The 26,103-nt window shown below is 44.8% G+C and overlaps 1 protein-coding gene across 1 annotated transcript; it reads right to left on the bottom strand.

Annotated features, from left to right (window-relative positions):
- SAP30BP (SAP30 binding protein) lies at positions 1-25,608 on the bottom strand (the record flags this gene model as incomplete). The annotated part of the gene is made up of 9 exons (XM_009866959.1): positions 1-381; positions 997-1,081; positions 2,268-2,326; positions 2,740-2,791; positions 3,271-3,331; positions 3,785-3,876; positions 5,468-5,556; positions 10,948-10,990; positions 25,561-25,608. Coding segments are annotated over 9 exons (711 nt in total), but the record flags the coding sequence as incomplete, so codon positions are not given.
- Positions 25,609-26,103: the final 495 nt, after the last annotated feature.

The raw sequence follows: 26,103 nt of genomic DNA, 5'->3' as shown, positions 1-26,103 counted from the left end.
AGAGGCATTTTCGGCAGAGGTCCGTTCCTGTGGGCACACGGCTGGCATGCCTGCTCCTGCCCCTGTTCTTTCAAGAGGGAACTGTGGTTTGTTTCAAAGAACCTCGTCATCTTTTACCAAAGGCGAAAGCTACCCCTCCCTTCCGAGAACAATGGCTTCAATGACAATTAAGTCCAAAAATCCAGGCCCAGCACCTCAGTCATTGCTTTGCCTTCTTCACAATGGTACCAACAGCCGAAATGACTGTAGTTTTGGAGCCACTTGCGCTGGTTGTCACGGTGACAACGCCAGGCAGCGTTGCAGTAGTGGTGAGGATGGTGGGCTGAGCTATCGTTGTTACAGGGATGGCTGAGTCCCACTTGCTCTTCCTCTTCTGGGCATCTGTGAACACAATTAGATGAGGTAAATGAGGATTAGTATTATGTTAAAGGTCACCAATTCCTCTGTAACATTGTCTTGTCAACTTTTGATACACCATTGCTTGACTACACAACTTGCCCTCACACTAATTTCAGCATACGCCGGCAGTAACTAACTTTCCACCTCAAGAGCCACAGCTGAAGGAGAGGTTCCCTCCCTGCTCCAAGGCATATTTAATTTTAACAGAGCACACTTCTCAGTTGCTCAGGTACAGGCACAGGACACACTCATCAGCCTCCAGTGTTTTTAATTCCTTCCTCTCAGTTTAAAAGGCAGGCTGTAGGCAGGAGAATGATTTTCAGTCTTCCAAACTTCAGTCCCAAGAACACTCTGCAACCATAAACGTCAGCAAGTTTCCTGACCCGCTAATAAACCTCTTCACTATCCAATCAGTCTCCTAAGCTTTTGTTGCAGAAGGAGTGACATGGGATACAGTGACTAGAGAACAGTCAGTCCATCTGCTCCTGGAAGGAACGCTACAGACATTATACACAGTCAGGAGCCCTCAGGGTTTCCAGGAAGCACTAATCCCAGCATTGCTGCAGCTTAATATGTACAATCACAACTGTTCTTTACCTCCCACAGTCGTACTGGCTGTTGTGGTTGTTGTAGAAGCAGCACTTGTTGTTGTACCCTTTTTAGTGCCAGTCACAAACTCAATCTGGGAAGGGAGAAAAGGGAGAAGATAAAAATGAAATGTTAATACACAGAGTCTTTTTTTAACTCACATCACTTCTCTGTTTTTAAGAGCAGGTTTAATGTCATGCAAGACACTGGCCTCCAAGCCAAGTGTCATGCAGGAAAAAAAGATGGAGACCTCAGGCCAAAGCATGCTGAAGCCATGACCATTAAGGATTCCTGCAGCTAACTCCTAAGTCAGATACAATAAAAATGAATTTGTCAACTGCTATAAAAGTAAGAATTTGACATAGCTCAGAAAGGACTGATCGCAGTCATTAAAGAATGTATTTATACAGTTAGAAAGTCCAGCTCTTTTTCCTTTAAGAAACACGCAAGACAAGTCCCTACCTGCATGATTTACTGCAACTGCATCATAGCAGGAAACCTAGCACTGAGAGCTACGACAGCATGCAGTCTCATATTTTCAAAACTGCAGATATGGGCAAGGGTCCTTACGTAATCAGATGCCTGGGGTACTGTGCAAAAAAACAAGCAGCAAGACACAGCATGCACTGCAAGAAAAAAAGAAAACAAAAAAACAAACCACCACCTCCACAAACTGAATATGGAAGGAGCCTTCTGCAAGGTTAGGTGGCAATCTCGACCTTTAGACAGTTTTCTAATGCCAGCTACTAGCTTGAAGGCAACACTGAAGGACAGGAATAAAATCTTCCAAAGCGTGTCTGTGTTCTTCTTGGGGCATACATCAGAAACTACACTTTGCAACAAGCCCAGTTAAAATTAAAATAGGCTTAAAATTTCTGGAAAGGAGATGCAAGGAGGCAATATCAAGGAGAACAGAAAGCAGATACTGTCTCACAACGAGATAAAGTGAGGAAATTAAGCTATAACTAGGCTACGCCACCAGGCAAATTGTCATGGATTAAGAAAAAACACCTTTATGTGCTACCTTGCCTGTATCTGCCTTACTGAATACCACTTTAAGAGCTCTGGTTTAAAAATAATGACAAAACAGGAGGAAATCTAGTGGAATAAACAACCTAGAGAAATGAACCTATAAGGGGGGGGGGGCAAGTAACTTGATCTGTGCAGCCTGGGAAAAGATAAGCAAGAAGAAAGGACAGAACCAGGGGAAAACAAGCAGCATCAGCACAGAGCACAGTTCACCACAAAGAGCAAAACAACTAAATGAATATCAGCAGCACCTTTGTGCGTTCCTTCTTGGCCTTCTCCAGTTTGTCCATTTCAATCTTCTGGGCTTTAGCTAAGACCAGAAGTTACAAGAAGCATTAGAAACAGTAAAAATCCACAGTTCTCTCTCTCACTCACAGACTTCCCATCATAAACAATCAAAAATTTCAAATTGTGTATAGAAAATTAAACTACAGTATCAAGCATTACTGCATTAAATTAATGATTTAAGAGATGAAAACCAATTTAAATGAAAAACCAGTTTAAATGAAAAGGCTTTCCAGACTGATGAAGCGTCAATAACATTCATGCACATCCAATCAGAATGAAGTAGTTAAAGAGCAGCATGTGATGATTTCTCATTTATAAAGGGAGTGAAGACTCCAGTGCAGTTAATTAACTACTAAACACAAAGAGCTAAGTTAGGACCAAAAAAAAAAAAACAAAACAAACCCAAACCAAAAATAAACAACTTGCTGGAATTACCTAGGGCTTCATAATACGAATCCTCTGACCAGCCATGAGGATCAAACATGTCCTAAACAAAAAATACATACACAAACAAAAACCCCAGTCAGATTAGGGCTATTTCCCCATCTACACGAAGAGTAGTTCAAAAATGTTTTAGGTATTTCTGTTCACTGATGATATCTGTTTTTTCTTCTTGTATCCCAGTGACACAAAGATCACATCAGACCTCCTTTTATTGGACCACGTTCTGTTGTGGATGAAGAAACAGCTTTGAAATCAAAAGGATGCTGGGATAAGACTTGCATTTTCCTGCTGCTCCGCTTCTATCCCCACCAAGGAGTTTCACTTCAGCAGGTTTTGTTCAGAAACATTATAGAAAAGTTGGAGGCACTGAGCCTCAGTATCACATAAAAACACTCAGAAAATCAGACTAATGTTCCCCCACAGGATCTCTAAACAAGCAGACTCAGAAAAGCCTGAGGTAAGGACCTTACACCCTGCTCTATTTTACCCACTTCTTTGCCAGTCGGAAGTACTGCACCTCACCTTTGGGTAATTTGTACCGAGTTCGTCAATTGAGCAGAACTGGATCAGCTTTTCATAGATGCTGCAAAGGGAAGACAGGAGTTCAGAAGAGAGCCAGTTAGCTAGAAGTAAATGCAAGGATTTCAGATTTGTTAGCGGAATGAGGACCTCGCCTCTTCACCCTACAAGAGTAAAATCAGACCCTGGGAAGCGACACTTGCTGCGACGGATGTGGCAGGTCAGTAACCACATCATTTCCTACTTCCCCCACATTAACCTCCCAGTTCCCATAACAGATGCATCTTCTAAAATACTTCACCCAAAGCCGTACAAGTAAAATCTAACCAAAATACCGCTCTAGCTGTTGCCTCACAGAACACAGAGGAGTTTTACTGTTTCAATTACAATCAAATCATGTCTTCCTCATTTTTGTAAGCAGTAGTACTTCTCACTCAGGATCCTGTTTCTACAGCTCCAACAAAGCAGAAATTTGCTCTGTGGTGCTTTGGTCACACAGGAGAACATGGTGGCTCACCTGGGGTTTCGGAACTCCTTTTTCCTCTGAATGATGTAGTTCATATCCATGCCCTCTTTTATTTTCCTCTCATACAGCTTTTGAATTTTATCCTACGGAAGAAAGATTACAAGGTGAGCACACCAGCTGACTATCAAAAATGGACATGTGGAAACAAGCCAAGTGAACCAGTGACCTCCTTGCAAGGAGCAAGGATTCCACCTCTCTGCTGGGGCCAGATTCGTACCAACACCTCCTTTAAGGTCTGGAAGTATCTGTCTGGAGGGGTTCCGCTCTTTGCACTTCCTGAAGGCTGGATAAGTCACTTCATGTCGTCCTCCACACGGACAGTCAACTTGACTACAGAACTGACTCCTCTCTAAGGGTTTGCCAATGTCTGAGTAAAAGAGGATTGTTAAGAGCTGATATGAAATCCTATTTAATCAATCTTACAAGAAAAGCTTTTTAAGATAAATTTTCACCAGGCCCTAACAAAACTGTGTTCTCTTTTCTCCGCTCCTTGTGGAGGCAGCAATACGGTTTACAAAGTCCACAAACAGGGAACTACTCAGTCACCTTTACAATAAGAAATATTCCCTTTGGCAGAGTTCAAGATACAGTTTATTAGAGGAAGAATCTGACAAAAGGAAAGAGTAAATCAACAGCGAAAAGCCCAGAACATTTTGCATCTCTAAAGAACAATCCCGTCTCCCTGCTCAAAGCACTCTAAGATGTGGTTTGACCTGCTAACGGAGGACAAGTTCTCCTTTGATTTAACATAGCAAACTGCTGTCAAAGGAGAAGAAAAATCTGCTTTATTCTGTCTGCTTTCTCTAGGTCTGTGCATTCCTCAGATCTAACGCACTAAGTCACTGATGTCAGTAAAATCCTCCTGCAGCACAAGAGGAGGAATGGGTGTGCCCAGGTACACTGCAAGGAGACGAAAGCGTGATCTGGAGGGTGAGTCAGTCTGAATCACCACTGCACATTCGTAGCTTACTTATGGAGCATTCCAGAAGTGACTCTTTACTTGTATTTCTCCTGGGCAGGTAACTGCAGCTAAAGCTCAAATGGGTGGTAGGAAACAGCAGGCTCTGCACTTTCATTTGCCTTCCATCAGGAGGAGGAGAACAGAGCAGAAGGTTATTGCAAAGTTGGTTACTGCAATTATTTGGGTGTGCACCAGAAAAAAAATGCATTTGTTTACTTTTGCTGCCTCTAAGCTACTAGCCTTCCCTCCAAATGTTTATCATCTAGAGATATGTAGGTGGAAAAGGAATCCAGTCAATGCTGCCTCAACTATTCCAGTTAGGGGATTCTTGGGCCTGGATAGAAAAACAATGATTTGTTCTTTCCTACAGAGCTGAATTTGCTGAGGTAAGAGGATAGCAGCCTTCACAGTAAACACTGCTTCTGTGTGGAACCAAGAGGCATTTTGAAGCATACATGACCCACAGAGGCTGGAAAACAGCTTTAAACTACTTTGAGATTTCTAGACTAGAACTGCTGTAAAGTCTACAGCATTAGCACAGTGAATTCATAAACTCAGCATGGTAAAAAACAAGCAAACAAACAACTTTAATGCTGGATTTCTGATTTGTACAAAAATACCAAGTGGAAGTCCCAAATATACCCTCCCCTGACTGAACTGTAAGCCTTTTAAAAAAAAAAAAAAAATCAATAAAAAGTGGACTTCATACCAACCTGCAAGTGGTTAGAACATCTGCCAGGAGGCTCAGGAGGGATTTTGATCTCATCTGGAGACATGTTTCGCACTCTCTCTGAAAAAGAAGCTGCAGAGAACAAACCGGGCCTGAGTTCTGGCAATAATGAAAGAAATTTAAGCCATGCAAGTCATTAAATTTGTTTTATGTCCTTGCTAGTGCTACACTACCATCGAGAACCATTACGTAAAGGCAACAGGTGAATGCTGCCAACTGGTACTTGCGGTGTATTCAAAGTGCCAAACAAGAAGGAACTAACCTAAGGGTTAGATCTTCAGAAGAGGGATGTGATGCTGCCTTTATCGACATCTACCCTATACTGGTGGTTCTGCGTGTCATACCCACGCTTAAAGCTTGACTTTCAGCAGTCTCTTCACTCCAGAATGGAAATGTGAAAAGCTCTGCTACTCCAGCTGCAACTGTTGACAAGATCCTCAAAGGCAAAGGATCTTCAGAGGAAAAAGGTCAATTTGTGGAACCTCTCTCTGAACCCCTGCACTGTGCACCACACGCTGAGTCCTCCACCACTCCAGGTCTTCCACATGCGTTGCAAAGTCTTGCTCTGAATAGCTCAGATCATCCAGAGACTTTGACAAAACTTATGCCAGGATACTCCCTCTGAGAGCATCAGACTGTGTGTGTGGAGGATCACAGGATGGATCTGAAGCAGCCTAGACTCATCGTCATTTGCGGGGAGGCTATCACTTGGGGTCCTATTTATTTCCAGACCTACCTACAGGAACCAAAATGGTTCAAGAAGGGAAGAACCCTTCCCAAGGCTGTCAGGAATTAACCACGAGCAATTACACCTCACCCCGAAGTTAACGTTTCCTTAACGGGCACTTTGATCTTTGCTTAGTCAGACAGTTGCTAGAGAGAACAACTCGTTCTGCAGGACGGAGACCAGGCCAGTACAGATGTCAGATTTTTTATAGCTTTTGTATTGGGATATACTATTAGAGTACCCGATTACCCTACAAAAATTAGTTTACAGAGTTATCAGCAACAGCAACTGCCATGTTTCCCCCTATTGCTTCCTACTCTCCCACTATTAGGGGAAACCCATGCAGCTTTCTTAGAGCAGAAATCTGCAACACATTTAAGCAGTTGGGATTGTTTCCAACCATAATTTGTAAAGGGAAAACATCCCAGAGTTGTTGTCCGTAGTGGATAAAAGAGACCTGACACCGGCACAGACATCAGCCAGGCCACTCACATTTGCAGCCCCTCAATTAGACATTCCCCAAAGCTGCCCAAACCGCAGCTCCAGCACGCTCAGGTTCAGCTCCTCTGACTAAAGCCCAGAAGGGCCCAAAGGACAGGCACCAGCGTTCGAGCCCTGCGTGCTCTCCTGCCCTCCAGCACAGAGCATCAGGCGGCTGAGGTTACAGATAATCGACACCACACAGGTTCAGTGCTACTGCAGTTTCCACTTCTTTTGTCAAAACACCAAGCGCTAAGGACAGTCACCCTTTGGAGACGCGAAGCTGGCAGGCGACCGCTCGTCCTGTTTGATCAAGATGCTGCTGAGGGTTAAACTCTTCAGCAGTTGCTAGCAATGAACAAAAAGAGTCCTTTGGCATTTACTGAGAGGGTGCCTCTGTGGAAGAAGGAAAGCTTGCCAGAGCCCCTACAGAAAGGCAGGCAAACTGGAGCTCCCTGACAACAAGGCAGACGTTTGTTATAGGTTACAGCTGCTGGTGGGATGAGGAAGCCTCTAGTTTAATTAGAGTTTCAGGAACTCAGAGAGACAGTAACAAATAGACTGAGGAGTTCATAATAGAAGGCACACCAGGCTTTCCGGAAAAGGTGAAAGCTGATTAATGGCTTAAGAGAGTCACAGCATCAGCTGAAACATTTTAAAAAAAAAAAACAAACACACCAAACCCAGACCATAAGACAAAAAAAGGGATTAAAAATATAAAAAAACCCCCAACAATTCAAGCCTAGCTCCAAGTTACACACCCCACAGGCTTCTTATATGCAGGTCATCAGAAGAGGTACAGAGAAATCAAACACTTACAGGAAGGGGGACTGTGGGCTCATAAAAAGTCAAGAACTATGGGCAAGAACCCTGTCTAGCATCAAGGAAGTCATTAAATCATAAAAATACATTCAGGAATCCATTCAAAGTTGCTCTGAAACAGAAATAGCATCGGAGGAGGAACAAGAGCCCCCAATGAGACAATGTATTTTGACCCATGACTTTCCAGGTTTTGGTGTTCATTTGCTTTTTTCTTTGAGCCGTGCAAAGACACTTATTTATCAACATGACGCTGGTGGAGGAAGGCATCTCTTAACATCTTACAAGGAACGGGAACTGAGACACCGCAGCCATTGGCTGTGTGCAGCTGAGTCAGCAGCGAGGCTACGTGCACCCTCTTCCACCTCAACGTGAGCACAGACAAACATTCATCATTACTCAGTTATTTCACCACATTGAGGCCAGTCTGAGATACCACATCTAGGAAAAAAGGATGAGTTTAACCCCTTCAGGCTTATTTTACAGTAAGGAAGCACAAGTTATCCATGCCCTCGAGCAGTCCTCAATTTTCTCCCCAGACAGACAGCAGAATAGCCGATTTCATATTTTTTTTTTTCCCTAGAGGAAGGGACAGCTGGGATTATTATTCAAATCCTGGAAGCTGCACATATGGTCACAAGCTCCTATAGAAAAAAGCTTGAGGTTTTCAAAGCCCCAAGCACAGCTCTGCACGGCCTGTACAGCGTAAATGCGGACAGACAGCTAACAGCAAGGCGTGTCCTCACAGGATACATCCCACTGCTCGGTGCATCCTGTTATTTCTGCCAAGATCAAAGCTTTACTTTTACGTGAGTCACAGGCAGTGACACCGGCTGCAGTCTCTAACTGGGCTTGGGATTTGCTGGCTCCCAGCCTAGAGGATCTCCATGGGGGGACCTCAGGAAGTTGGCTGTTGGCACGATTAATCACTACAGGCACACCCAGATTCTGGCTCACCATAAGTAAACATCTTCCCCTAATCACATTCACAGTCCAGGTAAAGAACTAAGGCTGTAAAGCAGATCCCACGACTCAGGCGGTGGCTCAAGAAAGTGGCAGCCAATGCACTGCCAGGTCTGCAACTCAAGGACATGGCCACCAGTGCTTAATCTGTATATTCTCCTTCCGTAAGCTGACCTAAAAGTTAAACATTTCATCAGCACAACCACAAGGTGCTTGCAGAGATGCTCAGCTGCTCCCAGGATCTCCGCAGGAGAGTAAAGCCAACCATCAGGGTGCACCTTGCAAAGATTCAGCATCTCAGTAGGCAGTGGGGGGTGTTTGCTAGTGAGATCTTAGTTAGGCAAATAATTAAATGAAAACTCTGTATTTGATCTGCTTTAGTTTCAGAAAGATGGGTTATTTGGCCACTAATGCCTTGACCACCACTCTTCAGAGAGCACAAACACATACTGCGGAGCGGGAGAGAAACCGCTGCAGCACGACCTGTGCCCTCAGCTCCCTGCAGAAGGGAATGGACGGGGCGTGCACGGGAGCTTTGTTTCCTACGGATGGGCAGGTATATTTTCCTAGTGCAGAGAACACCAGAAGAGTAGAGAGCATCGGAATCGAGAGCTGGCTGTACCTGAACAGAGTGAGGTGGGGACCATCTGAGGTTTGGTAATGCATCTTGCCCGAGTGCTCTCAGCGACCAACAGGGCTCCCCAGGTGGGATTAAGAACTCCCGTCTCTTTCTGGGTTCATTTGTGTGCTGCATTTCAGCACTCACAGCAGAGCACAAGCAGGATCAGGTGCCCATTGGCCTATAAAGGTCACACTATGCAAAAAGACCTGGGAAGGGTGATCAGAGGGACATGGTTTTTCCCTGGAGACATGCAAACCGGTGGTGCCTGGTCTCTAAAACTGCATTCTTTGGCACTCTAATCAAGTCTGCTTGGCATAAACCAGGGTGTGTGGGTTTCTGATTTCCTGGCACCAGAACAGCCAAATCAGAGAGAAGAACGGGAGGCAACAACATGCCAGTGAGTCACCCATCCATGGTCGGACACTAGTTCCCTTTCTGCTCTGTGGCCTGAGAAATGCAGAAAGCGACCTGCAACTCAGCCATGTTGTCTGCTCTTATGAACACCGACTTTGTGCTCGGATATCTTCAGGGTTAGAGAGAACGTTTCTTACAGCCCAAGAGGTAAACAACCATGCTGCAGAGAACTTCAGGGCAAGGAAACACATCCTAAAAGTATTACTTTGCCAGGCCACAGGAAACTGAAAATGCAACATCCACCAGCACCACGTACTCTTCGGAGGGGTACAAAAACCCCAGAAGGACAACACTGATGCACAAATCTATCAAAGTTAAGTTCCACACACCAAAACCTGCCCTCCCATTCTTTCAGGCTTTGATTATGTGATCACTGCTTCAGTGTAAATCAGGACAACTATGTCCTTCCCAGCTGCTCTTCCCTGCTGTTGTCTTTGTGCCAACTCTAGTGCTCGCTAACCAGCTCAGGGAACGGATCCAGCTGAAAGCCTCAGAGGGGAAAGGAAAAGAAAAAAAAAAAGAAAATAAAAAAGGGAAAGAAAAAGAGCAGTGAAGGTAGATCTCAGCTGGCTCCACCTCCCAGAGCAGTTCAAGGCACACAAATCTTAGCATGTGTCTGGGGGAGGTAAAACAGAAACATTACTTTTGGCAGGATCCTACATTCATGCTGTACTTAAGCAACTGCATAACCGTGCACTTTAACCAAAGGTGACGCTGAACAACGTAAGGTTATCTTCTGAGAAGGGCAGGCCCACGAACTTTTAATGCAAAAAGCAGCTATGGGAAACTATCTAAGGAAGACTTTGACTACCACATACTGGTATTAAACAAAACTTGAGATGTCCAGATTGGAGAAGTTACTTGCTTTGTGTCAGAAAATTCTGCTTTTTTTCCACTCAAGAATTCGAACTCTAATCATCCACGATCTCAGAAAAGGAGTGCTTCTCACATTACACCAACCATAGGGCTCTTGTAACAGTTCCTTTTAAACTAGATAAAACCCAGTCTAATGAAAAAGACCTACAGAATCCAGCAAAGCAAGTATGCCTACATTTAGTAACCTCGTTCTGCACAAAGTTAGCCTACACACTGCTCTGCGCGTGCTACTACCCTGAAAGAATATTAAAGATAAATTGTAATCTTAATTCAGGTCTCAGACTCACCAACAATGTCCACTCAGGAGTGTGTGACACTAGTAAGCGCCCTCTGTGCAGCTTTTAAGTCTGCATCCAAGTCTGGGCTACCATGACACAAATGATACTCAATCTCCCAAAAGAGGACTTGGCTGAAAATACTCCAGGGACAAGACATTGCAGGCAATAACTGGAACTATAGCATTGTCAGGACAGCGTGAAGATGCTTTTTACAAAGGAGGAGTCTAGAAGGTCTAGTTTGAAGAAAAACATCTAAGTCAATAAATAGTTCTGAGTAAACTTACCTACTAACTCCTGAGGATCTCTCTTCTCCAGTTCTGAGAACTCCTGGAAGGGAGAAGAAACAGATTTTAGTTAAGGTATGCTTCCAATCTAAAAAGTTAGTGTCCACTTGTTCAGAAATTTACACATTACTTCTGAGACAAAAGAATAAAAATTAAGAACGAAATGCAAGTTACTAGATAATAGGGCAATGTTTGCACCACAAAAGTCAAAGCCTAACAGGATACTCTGGTTCCTTTCAAAGCTTGAATCCAAATTTAATGAAAGAATTCAGGCTTTGTTTCTGTGAGTCCTGGACACTCAGCTACTCCCAAATTCCATAAAAACCGCTGTACTCTAAGCCTTTCATGAAAACAGATCAAACCACAGATGTTTCATTTTTGGTGACTGACCCTTGGCACCAGCCAAGACTCGACGCTTTAGAGCACAGCGGGCTAAAAATACAAGCTGGATCCAGCTCACAGAAAACTCCTTTAGCCCTGGGCTTGCCCACCACGGGCCTGCACCACTTGGAGCCCTTTCAGCAGGGCCAGAGGGTTGCATGGCCCAGGGTAACGTGAAAGCAGCTGAAACGCTCCCAGGGCCGGCAGCAGAACACGCCAAATTGGGAGCGGCAGCCGAGGGGCCCCTGTGCAGGCACCCAGCGTCCTGTGGGATCCCGGGCTGCAGAGGTTTGTTTGCCAGTTGTGCCGTGGTGCCAGACTTCACTTGTGTAACTTTGCCGTAACAAAACAAAATGCCAGGGAGCGTGGCGGTGCCGCAGATCCCCTATTCCCATTTTGGAAGAACGCTCCCACTGCCAACTCTCTGCTGGCTGCTCCATTCCAGGACTGACGGAGCCGATCTGCTCTACCAGAAACTCCAGGGCAATCTCCACTGTCTTGTAATGTTCTGTTTAAAGACCTTCTCCACACAGCTAATCCCTCCTTAGTTACAGAAATTAAGGCCGCTTCAGTTGCGGGAGCGCAGCAGATGTTTGCACCAGAGTCTACGGAGCAGTTATGTAGGATAAGACACTCTTGAATATTCTTTCACCACATTGAGACCAACATTCGAATATTTCGGTGCTTCTGAGAGACCCCAAGCGAGTCACAAGCGATATCAAGTTCGGCACAATTAGAGTTTCTGAAAGGGTATCAGCTGTATCCCAGCACTGCCCTCTCCCCGCTGCCTCCCTCCCAAAGACCTTTTGTGACTCACTGGACTGTGCGTCCAAAATTCCTCAGTGCCTCCGAACACTGCCGCTATTCATTCCACCTGACACAGACATAACGCTGCCTCCTCGCTGCTTAGTAACCACTCTCTGAACCCCCTCCTCGACTCCATTTCCAGCCAGGTGAGAGATGCACAAGGTGAGGAGAACGCAGCAAGGTCACCAAGGCAGATGTGGGAACAGGCTGTGCCAAACTCACTGTGAAAACTCACCAATTTCCAGAGAAGCCAAAGCCCTCTGGAAGCAGAAAAACAAATTCTTTGTGTGGCCCTAACTGCTAGAGGACACTTTTTATAGCCATTTGTGAAGGGGAAGAAAAAAAACAAAAAGGGAAAAAAAAAAAGGAAAAAAGCTGTTTCTCCGAAAGTATGCTTGGATCACAAAACCACAAGGCTACAGCTATTTTAGGGGGAAAAAAAAAAAAAAAAATACATGAAGGAACCTGCATCTTTTCTCTGGCCAGCTGGAGAGCCCCAGGCCCCTCTGTGAGAAGGACTGCAGGGTCACAGCTCCAGGTCCTCTAAGCTCCTGCACTTGGTGTAGTGCACTAACATCGCTTCTCCTGGGGTCTTCAGAAAGAACAGCACAAGCAGGGGAAAAAAAAAAGAAAAAAGAAAAAAACCAGAAGTGTGATATTTCCCAGCAGAAAACATGCCAAAAGAAGGAGCTCCCTTTGGCGAGAGCACTGGACAGGAATCCAGGGAATTCAGGCTGTGTTCTCCACACACCCACGCCGAAGCAGCACTGACAGGGTGAGCCCCAGTTTGCCACCAGAGAGCTGGGGTCAGTTCTGGGAGGACCAACTCAGGTGAGCGTGCAAATGTTGCACGGAGGCTACAGACACAGGGTCAGCGTGTGGCACACGGCCGCTCATTAGGCAGGAGCTGCGGTCAGAGGCTGCTTTATTCCCTTTAGGGGGAGAACCATGCTTGACAGGTAATGAGAAGTACTTCTTCCTGTAGTTTGAAACAACAAGGAAATGTTTGTTGAGGTAAAAGGAGGGAACTGCTTTTTTCCCAGCCTCCACTGAATTGCATCCTGCACTCTTATCTGTTCAAAGTTTTGTTAAGTGGGCTGTGAGGGAAGAGGAAAAGACAGGCTAGTCCTTGAGCGCCTCATGATCCCTCCTCTTACCCAGCACTGTATTTATTATTCCATTATCACTCCCATCTTCTGCCCAGTTGTAGTCCAGGAACCCAAAGGAAAGGAAAAAAACCACCCAAATGACCAATATTGTTAAGCAGGCACTTATGCAACCCAGTGGCACAGTCAAATTCAGGTACTTTACGTATGTGCTAAATGCCTCCAAGCAGGCTGCCCTCTTCTCTGGCAAGTCCGCAGGGTTACAAGGGTCCCTGCTACACTTCTGAACTTTTCAGAAGCCCATTTTCACAGCTCCTGGAGCTGTCTGGAGCCGGCACCAAGCATAAGCACACAGTTCTCAGGAAACAAACCAACCTCTCGTCTTAGACAAATCTCTCTAAAATGTCCAATGTGGTAAACAGTATGTTTGCTTTCACCAGGAGCAAGTTTGTTCTCTCCTTTGCATCCTTTAATCCCAGAGCCACCGTCCCAAGTCTGCCCCATCTATCAGAGGCCACGAAGCACCGGTCCTACCAGGCCAGCACTCGGTATTTTCCTGGCCCGATCGCCCACACCCCTTTCACCACAGCCGCTCCAGCAAGTCTGGTCTCCCCATCCTCAAGCCAGAGCCAAGACATCAGAAAGCCCAGAGCTACACCAGGCAGAAGAAAGTAAGTTCACTAACATGTCAGAGCCACACCTCGGTGCCCAGAGGACATGAATTCTGCTTACTGCTGAATTACTGCGGCACCTACACCCACCGCTCCATCGTTAACGAGCTGAAGACATCAACACAGCTTCTCATTAAGTCCGACGGCTTTCAAGCCTCTTCAATGCCTTCAGAAAACAAAGGGATGACCGACCCCTCCTACAGTGCTTGTTCGTATTTGCTCACTTTAACAACACTACGGCAAGGCAAGTATCAACAACCTGACCAAGGCCGCACAGTTTGGCAGATTTAACAAGTCTTGTTCAAACCTCTGTGTATCTACTAAAGATCCAGAACTTACGGACAGTCTCCAAACCTTCAGCGGAGCAATCGCCTACCAAGATCGGTCCTACACTTCCTTGGGCTAATTTAAGTGTGGACACATTGAACACAGTAGTGAACTGATTAGAAAAGACAACATGTTAAAAAAATGCTAAAAAAATGCTGCAGATCAAATCTAATATAAAGTTACACGAAATGCAGAATCACCAAGTGGAGAAACAAGGGAAATTAATAGCGCACAGTCGCTACCTTTTTGTTGTGAAAGGGAAGAAATACTTACACATGGAGGAGAGATTTCTAAAGGAATTCCGAGGCATTTAAACAATGGGAATATTGGCAAATAACTGAATTTTAAGTAGGGAAGCTGCCTAAATCCATTCAGGGAAAGGTGAGCTTTTTGTAGATCACTACATCATCAAAACCCATCGTGCAGGCATCAGTATCTCACACGAGGAGCACAAAATCAAGCAGGCGAGTGGTTTAAGCAGGGGGGATATTATGCCAAATCTCTCTGACAGAGTAAATATACGAAAGCTATTAGAGCCTTTGAGTATCCTGGAGCTCTAGGCATTGTTTACGGGATTCATTTCCATTGGGATTCTGATCACTTCCAAAAAATAACACGGTTACGGCTTCGCTAGTGGCACCTCCTGATACTGGACAGCTTTCACAAGACTGAAAGATTGTATGGGAGCACCCCTGAATGTACTTTTGCAGCCAGTCTTTCACTGCTTGCACATCAGCCTGGACCCATCAGTTATGCTGAAAATTCTCTCTACCATCAAGGAACTACAGAATTCAGGCAAAACATGTGTCTTGTGCTCATTTTTCTCTCTAGTTCTATCCCATTTGGTATTACATGATGACTTCTAAAAACGGCTAGATTGATTTAAAAAATAAAAAAATAATTAAAAAAAAAAACAGTAATGTACTTTGCTCCTCTTGTGCACTTAGCAAGTTGATTTTCTGGCCGCTACCTACTTTGCAGCCTAGGACTCACAAAATCAACTGCTGAAAGGCCTAAAGCCAGACGGCTTTGCTCCAACAGACCCACTGAAAGGAGTCAGGGGATGCCGTGGTGGTTCAGAGCCAAGTTGGGAAAGGACTGGAAGATGGCAAGACAAGCTGGAGACAAACTCTGCTGCCCTGATCTGGAAACTAACAAAGAATAGCCTCTGAATAGCATAAACTGCCACCAACAAAGTATTTTTAAAAAGTAAAAAAAAAAGAAATTCTGTTTAATATCTAACTGGACCACCAACATAAGTCACAATTTTTGTGCTTCTAAGAGCAATTTCTGCACATCAGCCCCCTGATAGCAGAACACAGTTATTCTATTATTATTCCTATATGCATTCAGGAACAGGTTTTCCATTTTTTCTACTCCCCCAAGACAAAGGCTTTCTTCATGCCCTGGGCACGACTACACTGCCTGCAAGAGCCTGACTGACAGCAACCCAGCCAGACGGTTCATTTTTCATACATCGTATCTGCTTAAAGAGGAGAAAACTGACGGGTGTATGTGTGTGTACACACACATACGGAAAGTGCTGCATTTTACCTTAAAATTTCAGCTTGCTGAGGTGAAATACAGACCAACCTTTCAGTTGTAGAGTGTTCCCATTTGGTTACATAAAAAACAGTCTCTGCTCAGGTTCCATGGAAAATAAAAACAACCAAACACAATCCTCACAGTGTGGAACAGAGATTAAAGGAAGGAAGCAAAAACAATATGAATCTGAGACTGATGAATTAAAGTTTGGAAAGCCTTGCCCAGAACAGCTTTATTTAATGGAAAGAATGGACTGGCGTACAACAATGCTCACTAAATCCTTCCTGAAACAAGATCCATAAATCCAGCACAATGCTCACATGGAACATAACTGTTGGCATTAACTGTTGCCAGAAGGTACAAATTCAACCATCAATTTCTCATAGAAATTTGCATTTTAGTGCAGGTGCACTTGAAACTACAAGTGCTGCAACAGGAAGGCAGAGAGGATACAAACCCAGAAACTGATGGCTCTAAGTAAGATGTAAGCTGTAAGAAGTGGAGAAGCTGATGCCAGATTTGCCACAGCTCAGCTGCATTCCCAAGCTTGCACTTAACCCTACAACTTAATTTTTCTACTGACTTCCAGTTAGTGTTAAAAAAAAAAAAAGCTAGGAAGCTTCCAAGTGCTCCACAACATTTTTTCCCCCCCGAGAGAATACTCTTACATTACAGAATTTCTCCTCTCATAACTATTCACCTGATTGCTTGCACATAAAGAAATTTAACACCTTTTTAACCTGAGAGCCACAAGATGCATAGGCCAGTCCCACTGCTGCCATGCCAGTGGGTTAGCGTAAAGATACTAACGCAGAGAATTGTTCAGTGCAGTAGCCGGCGGAGCTGCTGCTGCGACAGTTGTGACAGTGGCCTTCTCTCATCTGAGCAACCACCAGCAGTAAGTTTTTGTACTTCTTCCTCCTTTCTACAACCCAGACTATCTCCCGTAGTCCTAACGTGTCAACTACCTCATTTGGCAGAGTATAATGGAAAGAAACTCTGTAACTCAGCAGAAATTGTTAGAAGACTTATTTAAGCTGATAGTGAAGATATCCTTGCCAGGGCAGGCGGGTGCAATGTTTACACGCAAGCAGGAAGAGAAAGACCTCTCCAAACCCCAGATCGTGTGCTTTTTTTCTTCTTTAAAGAAACATACTCACAATTACATTCTTGCTTTTCTATCATCAGAAGTGCTTACACAAAGAACACCAGGAACTTCTCATTTAATATTAAAAAAACATGACAAGGACCATTTAATTTCTTGCTCACCTGCCTGACGCTGGTGTGCTACCAGGCTGAGGGCAGCAAACAGTACCTGGCAAGAATACTCAGTCTGGGGAAGAGAAAGCAGGGGACAGAAGTACAGTTCTTGGATTCCTCCTCTCCCTCTTTTTTCTTGTACTGTGAGAGAGAAGAATCCCAAGAGAAAGCTTCAAACAAGGCCATTTCCTACAGCCATATCCTGTTTGCCAGCTCCGATACATCTCCGTCGCTCCAGGCAGAGTGCCCAGCGCAGGATAAGAAATTTAACGAAGAAACAACTGTAGGGACCATGATACTAAGAGAGGCACAGCAGCTCAGAAAGAAACCACCTATACAAAAAAAAAATACATCCAGTCTTCAGTGTCACTTATGTACAGTGTGTACAAACCTACCTACTTTGAGATACTATTGTCATGGGGAAAAAAAGGAAGGAAGAAAGAATCAACTTAGCAAAACAACAAACATGGAGCTGACACTGCCTTTTACTTTTTAAGCCAAGTCTAGAAACTCACCTTAATTTAATTTCAATTTCATTGAATAAGCACCAAAAAAAAAATATCTTTTCAGTGAAAAAATGCTTTAGAAGGGAAGCATTCATAGCATAAAAGCCCTTAAACAGTTTCTTTGAAACCTGATTCCATTCACCAGACATATGCTATCTCAACATTTGCCAAAGATTATTTGTTAGAAGTATTTTCCAGTAAAGCCAGTGTATGCCAGAACTTTCACTTTCCAAGTGGAGGTACAGTCAGTACCATCTGCCTTACCACAGCACCCTGGTCCCAAAGGCACCGGCTTCCCTTGGCCGCCTCCTCTCCACCTCCGCTGCTCGGGGCCCTCCAAGCTGATCCCTTGCACATCACCCTGTGCAGGTGCTTGACACAGACACCAGCCAGGGCGCAGCGGTGCAAACGTGCACAACGGCCCGCACGGAAGAGTGCACAGCTCCCAGCAGTTACGAGGGGCCGCGCATTTGAGGGGAGCAGCGGCACAGCTCCCAGCAGACTCCACCTGAAGCCACTTGGCTCTGTAGAGCCTGTAAAAATCTAAGTTGAACTCACTTTCGAGTCCTGAACAGGAATCCAGAGGTGAAATATCAGCACCACATGACAGGGCTTGAGGTGTCAAGCTACTTGGGTTTATTGTCTTAAAGACTGTTGCAGTGCAGGATGAAGTAGAAGGTGAAACCGGGCTAAGAGACATCTTAAACCGTGCAGCAGCAAAGGAAAAGCTCAGGACAGCTGACAAACCAAAATTAGCTTTTTGGCATGAGCTTTGTTCCCTAGCACATGGTACTAAAAATTCTTCATGGTTTGGAGTAGAGGCAGGGTGTAAAAGCAAGTATCCTCACTCAGCCATGCACTTCTCCATGAATGGATCCCACAGAATTTTTGCAGATTTTAGTCCTTCTGTACCCAGAACAGAGAAGCTGGAGGAATCTATTTGCAGCTATTTGTTGGTATTTGAGGCAATCCACCATCTGTGCTGACTGCTCAGATTCTCACTCTTGACATGCACCAACATGCAAATTCAGAACAGCCTATTTCAGTAGAGCAGACAGAAATAATTGCAACAACAGAATGAGACTTGAAGAACTTAGACCTTTATCATGTGAAATATGCAAGAGGAAGCAGCTCCAGAAATGACTTTTCTTCAAGTTTAAAGGCAAACAGAGAAAGCCTGGCTCTTCCTTTGGAGAAAGGCAAGCCACACCTGTGTCAATAATCTGTGGTATTTAGTTCTGCAGGGAGTGAAGAGTCTGCCACAGCATGTATGCCCGGCGGGGAGGAAGGAACAAGCATGTCCATGGACATGTCTCATCTTCCAAACAGCTCAAGAGCTGGACTGAAGCCATGAGGTGGGTACGTCGGCTCGAGAGACCAACAACGCTGTGATCCATCTCCCTCGCAGGCAGGCAGAGGTGGAGATACAGAAGTACGTGGGGCAAGGGGCAAAATAATCAGAGGCCGAACGCTATCTTGTTTCCTGTGTGCAAAAGCGTTCAACCGCCCCGATATTCTCCAGCGATAACCAAGATCAATGACCCAGTCAAAAAACAGGAACGTTTGTGTTAATGTCCAAACGCTCACTGTAATTGCGCAGAGGACAGCACTGGAACTTAATTCTACTTCCCCTAAAGGCTCCCTGCATGTCATGCTGACAGCTGCACTGCCAAACGCCCTGGCTCCCTCGACAGAGTGCTGGAGAACAGTGTGCCAAACCTAAAACTGGGCAACAAAAAAAATCTCAGGTTGGAAGCACAGACAGCATTTTACACAACCATACTAGAAGGAAGCTAGAACACTGAAAGAGATGAATCCGAGACCGCAGGGCTTATCACAGACACCTTCAGGCTGTGTTCATGGGGAAAGGAGATCTAACCTTAACCCCAGCCCTGGAAGCTGCACAGTTCACACTTTGAGAGTGTTGACAGGACAGCCGTGCGTAACAGAAGGCCATTTTTAAAATACAGCTGGTTTTTTGACAGTTCTTATCCATCAGAGGCAAACACTACCCCAGATAACATCAAAAAGCCACAAGAAGTGGAGGGGGGGGCAGCAGAAAAACACCAACATGATGACTTTTCTTTTTATTTGCTTCTGATGAGACATTGGGAGTGTCTTTCTAGAACACACTTCAACAGTTATATCATCCTGCCACATCCAGCCACCGCAAGGCAACTAATACGCAGGCCCTTCGGGCACCCCAGCGTATTGGTTTGAGGTGGAACAGCAATTTTAATACATGTTCTTCAGTTTTATGATCTTGAACATATTCCACGCAGAATTTTTAAGACTATCTTGAAATAACTGAAAGCATCAAGGGCTGGTATTTCTTAAGCAACCTTCATAATTTGCCACCACCAAAACAAGAGATTCAAATTATTTCCTAATGCTTAGTGATGTCAGCTCCTTTCACACAGCTTGCTGCAGAATGCCTAAACGTAACAGCAGTACATTGTTAAATGATACAACCTTTTCCAAAGACACTTTTTCCCCTTACTCAGAACAAAACAGTTACACTTGAGGTGAAAGCTACCGAGTACGTTCAGGCATCTTTTGAGAATCTGGCTGTGACGAATGTATCTTGAACTCTGAGAAGTTAATATGCCTTATGAAAATAAAAGTTAATTACAGGGATTACATGACTGCACACACCCCCATTTACTGGTCCTTAGCACTCAGAATGTTTACTTTAAATCAAGATAATTTTGGTATTTAAACAAACAGGCTAATGGGCAGGCAAGATAAAAACATTGCAATCAAAAGCCTCTACCCACAGTTGCAAGAAAAAGCATGCAAATCTTTTGGAATTTCATGGCGTTCTGCATTCATTTGTCATAAAATGTGTTCTAACCCTCGAAGTCAAGAGTATTGACAAATATAACGTGCCTAAAATAAGAACACAAAACCAGTTCTGATCCTCTATGTCTTTACTGAATGCACTCATTCATCATACAAAATGCTAGTGATCCTCTATGTCTTTACTGAATGCACTCATTCAACATCCAAAATGCTAGTGGGAAAAGCAAGCAAACCCTTGAGCTGACCTCAGAAAAGCTAATCGGAGGCAGTGTTAGCATACCTGGAGTCTTGTCAAGAAAATGCATTTAGAAGTGTGGACCAGAGCTGCATTGACTGATAAAAACCACTCAAACTTTTTAAGTTTGTTCCACACAAGATGTATGCTTATATGAGCCATGCCTCACCAAAAAGAGCTCTCAGAGGATCTACCAGCAAGAATAGTTGATTTACATAAAGCTGGAAAGGGTTACAAAGTGATTTCAAAGACCTTAGAAATTCACCAGCCTACAGCGAGGCAAATGATCTACAAACGGAGACACTTTGGGACTCTGGCTGCTCTACCAAGAAGTGAGTGCCCAGACAAAATGACCCCAAGAGCACAACAAAGACTCATCAATGAGGTAAAGAAAACGCCAAGTGACAGCCAGAGGGTTAAAGGCATCATTGGAACTGGCTCACATCCGTGTTCAGGAGTCTACAGTAGGTAAAACACTGAACAAGCAGGGTGTCTAGGGAAGGACACCACAAAGGAAGCCACTGCTTACTCTAAAGAACACGACTGCTCGCCTGAAGTTTGCAGAAGAGCACTCTGACACTGCACAGGGGCACTGGCAAAACGTTTTGTGGGCTGCTGAAACAAAGATTGAGCTATTTGGAAAGAATGCGCAGCACTGCATCTGGCGTAAAATGGGCACCGCATATCACCATGAAAACACCATCCCAGCCACAAAGTACGGTGGAGGAAACATCATGATTTAGGCCTGCTTTGCTGCATCAGGGCCTGGCCAGCTTGCAGTCACTGAGGGGAAGATCAATTCCCAAGTGTATCAAAAATGCTCCAGGATAATGTGAGAATGTCTGTGCGTCAGCTGAAACTCTGTAGACGTTGGGCGATGCAACAGGATAATGACCCAAAACACCCAAGCAAGTCCACAACAGAATGGCTTGAGAAAAACAAAATCCATGTTTTGGAGTGGTCAGGACAGAGCTCAGACACCAAGCCCCCAGAGGTGCTCTGGGATGACTTGAAGAGAGGCACACATGAGACATCCAAAGACTATGACAGAGCTAAGGCAGTTCTGCCAGGAAGAACGGGCTAAAATCCCTCCTGCAGGACGTGCAGCTCCGATCCACAGCTACAGGAATTGCCTGGGTTAGGTCACTGCTGCCAGGGTGGCCATCCCGTTACTGATTCCCAGGGTTCACTTTTTTCACTAGCATTTAGAACGTTGAATGAGTGTGTTCAATAAAGACATGGAGGATCAGAACTGGTTTGTGTTGTTTTAGGCACATTAAATTTGTCAGTGCTCTTGACTTGGATGATGGTTAGATCACATTTTACGACAAATGAATGCAGAACACCATGAAATTCCAAAAGGTTCACATACTTTTTCTTGTAACTGTAAGCCTTAGTACACACCTACACGTCATAACACAGTAAAGTGACTTTACAGGTATGCTGTATCAATAAAAGCTAAACATAATAGAGTTGATGACTATCAAGAGGTGGTACTTAGACATGCTTAGAAACACAGTATTCCCCTGAAACTCTGACATCCTTCTGCTAGATTCGAGTTTGGCTGCCTCTCCATACCACTCCACAGCGATGCAGAGGGGACCCTTAGGACAAAAGGAAAAAGGAAAACATCCGAGTAGCCACCTGCTTTGAACAACTGGTACCATGTGTCAGGCATTCACTTGCCAGGGGAGTGGCAATATTTATCAGCTTTTCTGCAGTGCCTAGTCCTGAGGCAATCAAGGCTCAAGAGTTAATGATTTCCCCTGTGAAAATTCCGGTGCGCCAAGCGGCAGGGCTGGGCTCTGTCCTTGAGCAACACTTGCAACTTGTTATTCATCCAGCCCTGCAATACCAAGCATGGAAGCCCTCAGGTGAGACTTGGAGCACAAGGTCAGTATTTCACTTAAGGTTCATTTTCCTTCTTCCTGCAGGGCTGGTCCCTCTAGTGAGCTCTGAAGGCTTGTATCTTACTACTGCATCAGGCTGTAACCCCAGCCAGCTGCTGGCAAGAGCCCAAGCAGCTGGCACTCGCTGCACAGCCCATTAACCCTCATCACTCCAAAGCAATGCCAGCAGAACACCAGATTTCACACCCATTTCCACAACATCCTTTGTTTCTTACCCATGGCTACATCACCTGACCAAGGGACACAAAGAACACACCCAGGCTGTGGGATTCCCTGATTTTAACACCATGCTGTGGCCAACAGTGTCTGTTGACCATTTATTTTCCCCTTCCAAGCACAGGGCTTTGCTTCTGAAGTGCTTAAGACAGATGTTTCTTTACACTTTGTAAACAAGGCACTTGTAAAGAAGTGACCACTCACTTGAAAGCGAGAACCCCAAAAGTGATTTGGGTCACTAACAAACACGTTCTGTTCCAGAGCCTGATCGCACCCATTCAGAGTGAAATCTGGAAGAGCAATTAGTTTTACCTAGATTTGAATCTCAAGTGCCCAAAGCGCTTCAAACTGCAGTTACAGGGTGCAAAGCACGTGACTTTGCTGCTTAAAGAGGAGGATACTCCTGCTTCTGCAAGCACACTGTATTCGGAGCTGGGTCACAGGTGCTCAGCATCAGTGAATCCTGTGGGCCAGAAGACTGCTCTCAAAGAACGCTTTCACATGACTGATGAAGCTGAAATACTCTTCTAGTCCTTTTGCCCCCAAAGAGGCGTATGGAGAAATCTCCAGCTATAACTGAGAGTGTCTGAATTTGAAAAGCTTATTGTGACTTGCTACTCCAAAATAAAAAACCAGGAAAGCTGCAGTTCCCTCTAGCCCTTTATATTGGCTTCAACTCCAGTGAGGAACAAGGGCTGTACAGACAGACGGAGGCTCTTTCATCAGTTAGGGCATACATCCTGGAATCAAAATAAAAACCTAATATATACACCACAGCTGGGGTAGGAAAGCATCTGCCCCTCAGAGCTATTTGAGGGGGGCTCCAAATTCCACTCTTCCCATCATCACTTTACCAGTCACTCACTTTCCATCTCCTCAGTCTATACCCACGACTGACACCAACCAAACCTTCTGCAGGTTTTCCAGCTGGTACTATCCAAGTGCAGAAAGGGACCCAATCACAGGATGCACCAGTAACAAGGAAACTCCTCCACAGAACCTGGCTCAAGTGCCTGGTCAATTATTCAAGACAATCTCCCAAGTAGTTCATTTACGACCCGTACAAAGAGGTAAAACTCCAGAAGAAAATGCTGAATGCATATCTGGGGCTTGAAATGACAATAACTGATGAATTGCAATCAGCTCATTGCAATTCAAAAATCTTACCTCATTCATGCATTGTAAAGGACTTTCTGCATACAGTCACATTCAGACCCTGGAAAAGACCCAGGAAAAGACCCTGGAAAAGGCCTGTGATACCTATTTAAATATGTTTCCAGGTCTGTAACGTCTTACAGCGCAACTGAGAGCAAGAACAATGGCAGCACTCAGCTGGGACAAAAAGAGTAAGCTCATCCAAAGCTGTCAGTAAGTTTTAATCAAATACCTCACTTTTTGCCGTGCTTTAAATTTACAATAACTACAACTCCTACTCACTAGTTGTCAGATATTGTAAGCTCAAGGCTATGAGAAAGAATGAGGAGAACACTGCCACTTGGTGGAAAAGGGGGATAGGAAACATTTGCAACTGCTTCGACTAAAACTACTTTTACAACAATGTTCCATCTCCCCCCTCCCGAGTGAATTTCTTAACAGCATGGCTAGTGCAACTCCATCAGTGCCCCGCAGAACGCGTACAGCGGCACCTCAGTGCTGTCACCAGTGCAGTACTGGGCTGCCTGGCAGCAAAGGTGTGCTTCCACCTCTCCCCCAAATGCCAGCTGGCTGTTGAGGCAGAATTAAAAAAAAATAACCAAACCAACCAACCAACCAACCAAACAAACATGCCCAAACAACAGAAGACCAGGAGGCTATCACCTTTTTCACTCGGCACCTCAGTGCTGTCACCAGTGCAGTACTGGGCTGCCTGGCAGCAAAGGTGTGCTTCCACCTCTCCCCCAAATGCCAGCTGGCTGTTGAGGCAGAATTAAAAAAAAATAACCAAACCAAACAAACAAACAAACATGCCCAAACAACAAAAGACCAGGAGGCTATCACTTTTTTCACTTATATATGAAGACGTCTATTAAGGATGGCGCAGAACTCTGAAACTGCTGAAGTTCAGATTTGCCTCCTTGCTCATTCTTCAAACCCTTGAGGAAGCCACTGGATAAAACAAAGGCCCTTGCAATTGTCAGTCCCTTCGTGTCCCACAAGCCCACTTCTATTGCATGGGGGATTGAACTAGCATGGAAATCTGAGCATAATTCTCTACAAAGTTTCAAAGTTTCAGGCTTTTAGCCTGATGTATGCCCTCTGTACTGCTAAACTGTTCAGCAGAAACAAGACGTAATTCCAAGATAAAGACAACTTCAACTATTTATGATAGTTACCATCTGGGGATCTTATTTCACTTCATTAATTTCAAATACTACCTTTATAAGACAGCTGCATTCAGGACAGCGAGCTGGAGACAGCTGAATTGATTTTGGCATGTTTCATTACCTCTAGGAACACGAGATTATTTATTCATTAAGTTGTTCTAAACAAAGAAGGTATTCCAGCTAACACTGCTCATAAGAACTCTGCACTGAACGCTACATCTCCCAGATCACTGCACAACAGGAGAGATGCTGCCAGAAAACCTACCTGAGATCTACCGCACACGATGACTAAGTTCACAAATGCAGATCTTGACTGTGACTCAGGCTGAAGCCCAGCTGGATAACTACCTCTGGCAGAAGCCAGAACTAAATTAAAAAACAAAAACACCGCCTTACAGCTACAAAAAGGGAAGTATGAAACTAGCTACAGGAAGATCACAAATGAACACCAAGCCATGCTGTTAAGACTTATTCCTCTTGTACTCAACTTCCCCTCCCACCACACCACCACACTTCCAAATACCTTCAGGTCACCAGCCTCAGGTTTTTCAGTCTCTGAATCGTCATCTTCCTACAAGACAAGAATTTACAGGATTAAGCTTAAAGAGCAGGCTTGACAAGTAACTGCACTTACAGCAAAGGGCTCGCGTTCAGCAGCCCAGCAGTAGTTCAAGACCCTTTCCACGGAAGTTACGTTTTACCCCACCCACTCATGACCAGAAAACAAGCCCTACAGTCAGGGAAAGAAGTGTGTTTGGGTTATTGGGTTGGGGGTTTTTAGGCAAAAGCATCACTCAGTAGCAGACGTCCCCCGCAAAACTCATGCAGCTCCTGAACGCTCAGAACTAGACAGTAAAAAGCATTTGTCATTTGACAATTCCATCTCTTCCAGTTGGCAGGGGGGCTTTTTGCATTTGCCCCCACTTAGTGGTACTCACAGGAAAAGCAGCATTCACAAGACCTATCACACTCCCACACACACGTCAGCAACACAGAGGGGACACGCAGCAGCTGGCCTGCCAAGCCCCCGAACGCGCAGGCTTGGAGAGGGTCAGGCCTAGCACCA

Source organism: Apaloderma vittatum, unplaced genomic scaffold (genome assembly GCF_000703405.1).
Source record: "Apaloderma vittatum isolate BGI_N311 unplaced genomic scaffold, ASM70340v1 scaffold483, whole genome shotgun sequence".
NCBI lineage: Eukaryota > Metazoa > Chordata > Aves > Trogoniformes > Trogonidae > Apaloderma > Apaloderma vittatum.
The sequence above is the reverse complement of the archived record's forward strand: the minus strand, read 5'-3'. Positions and strand labels throughout refer to the sequence as shown.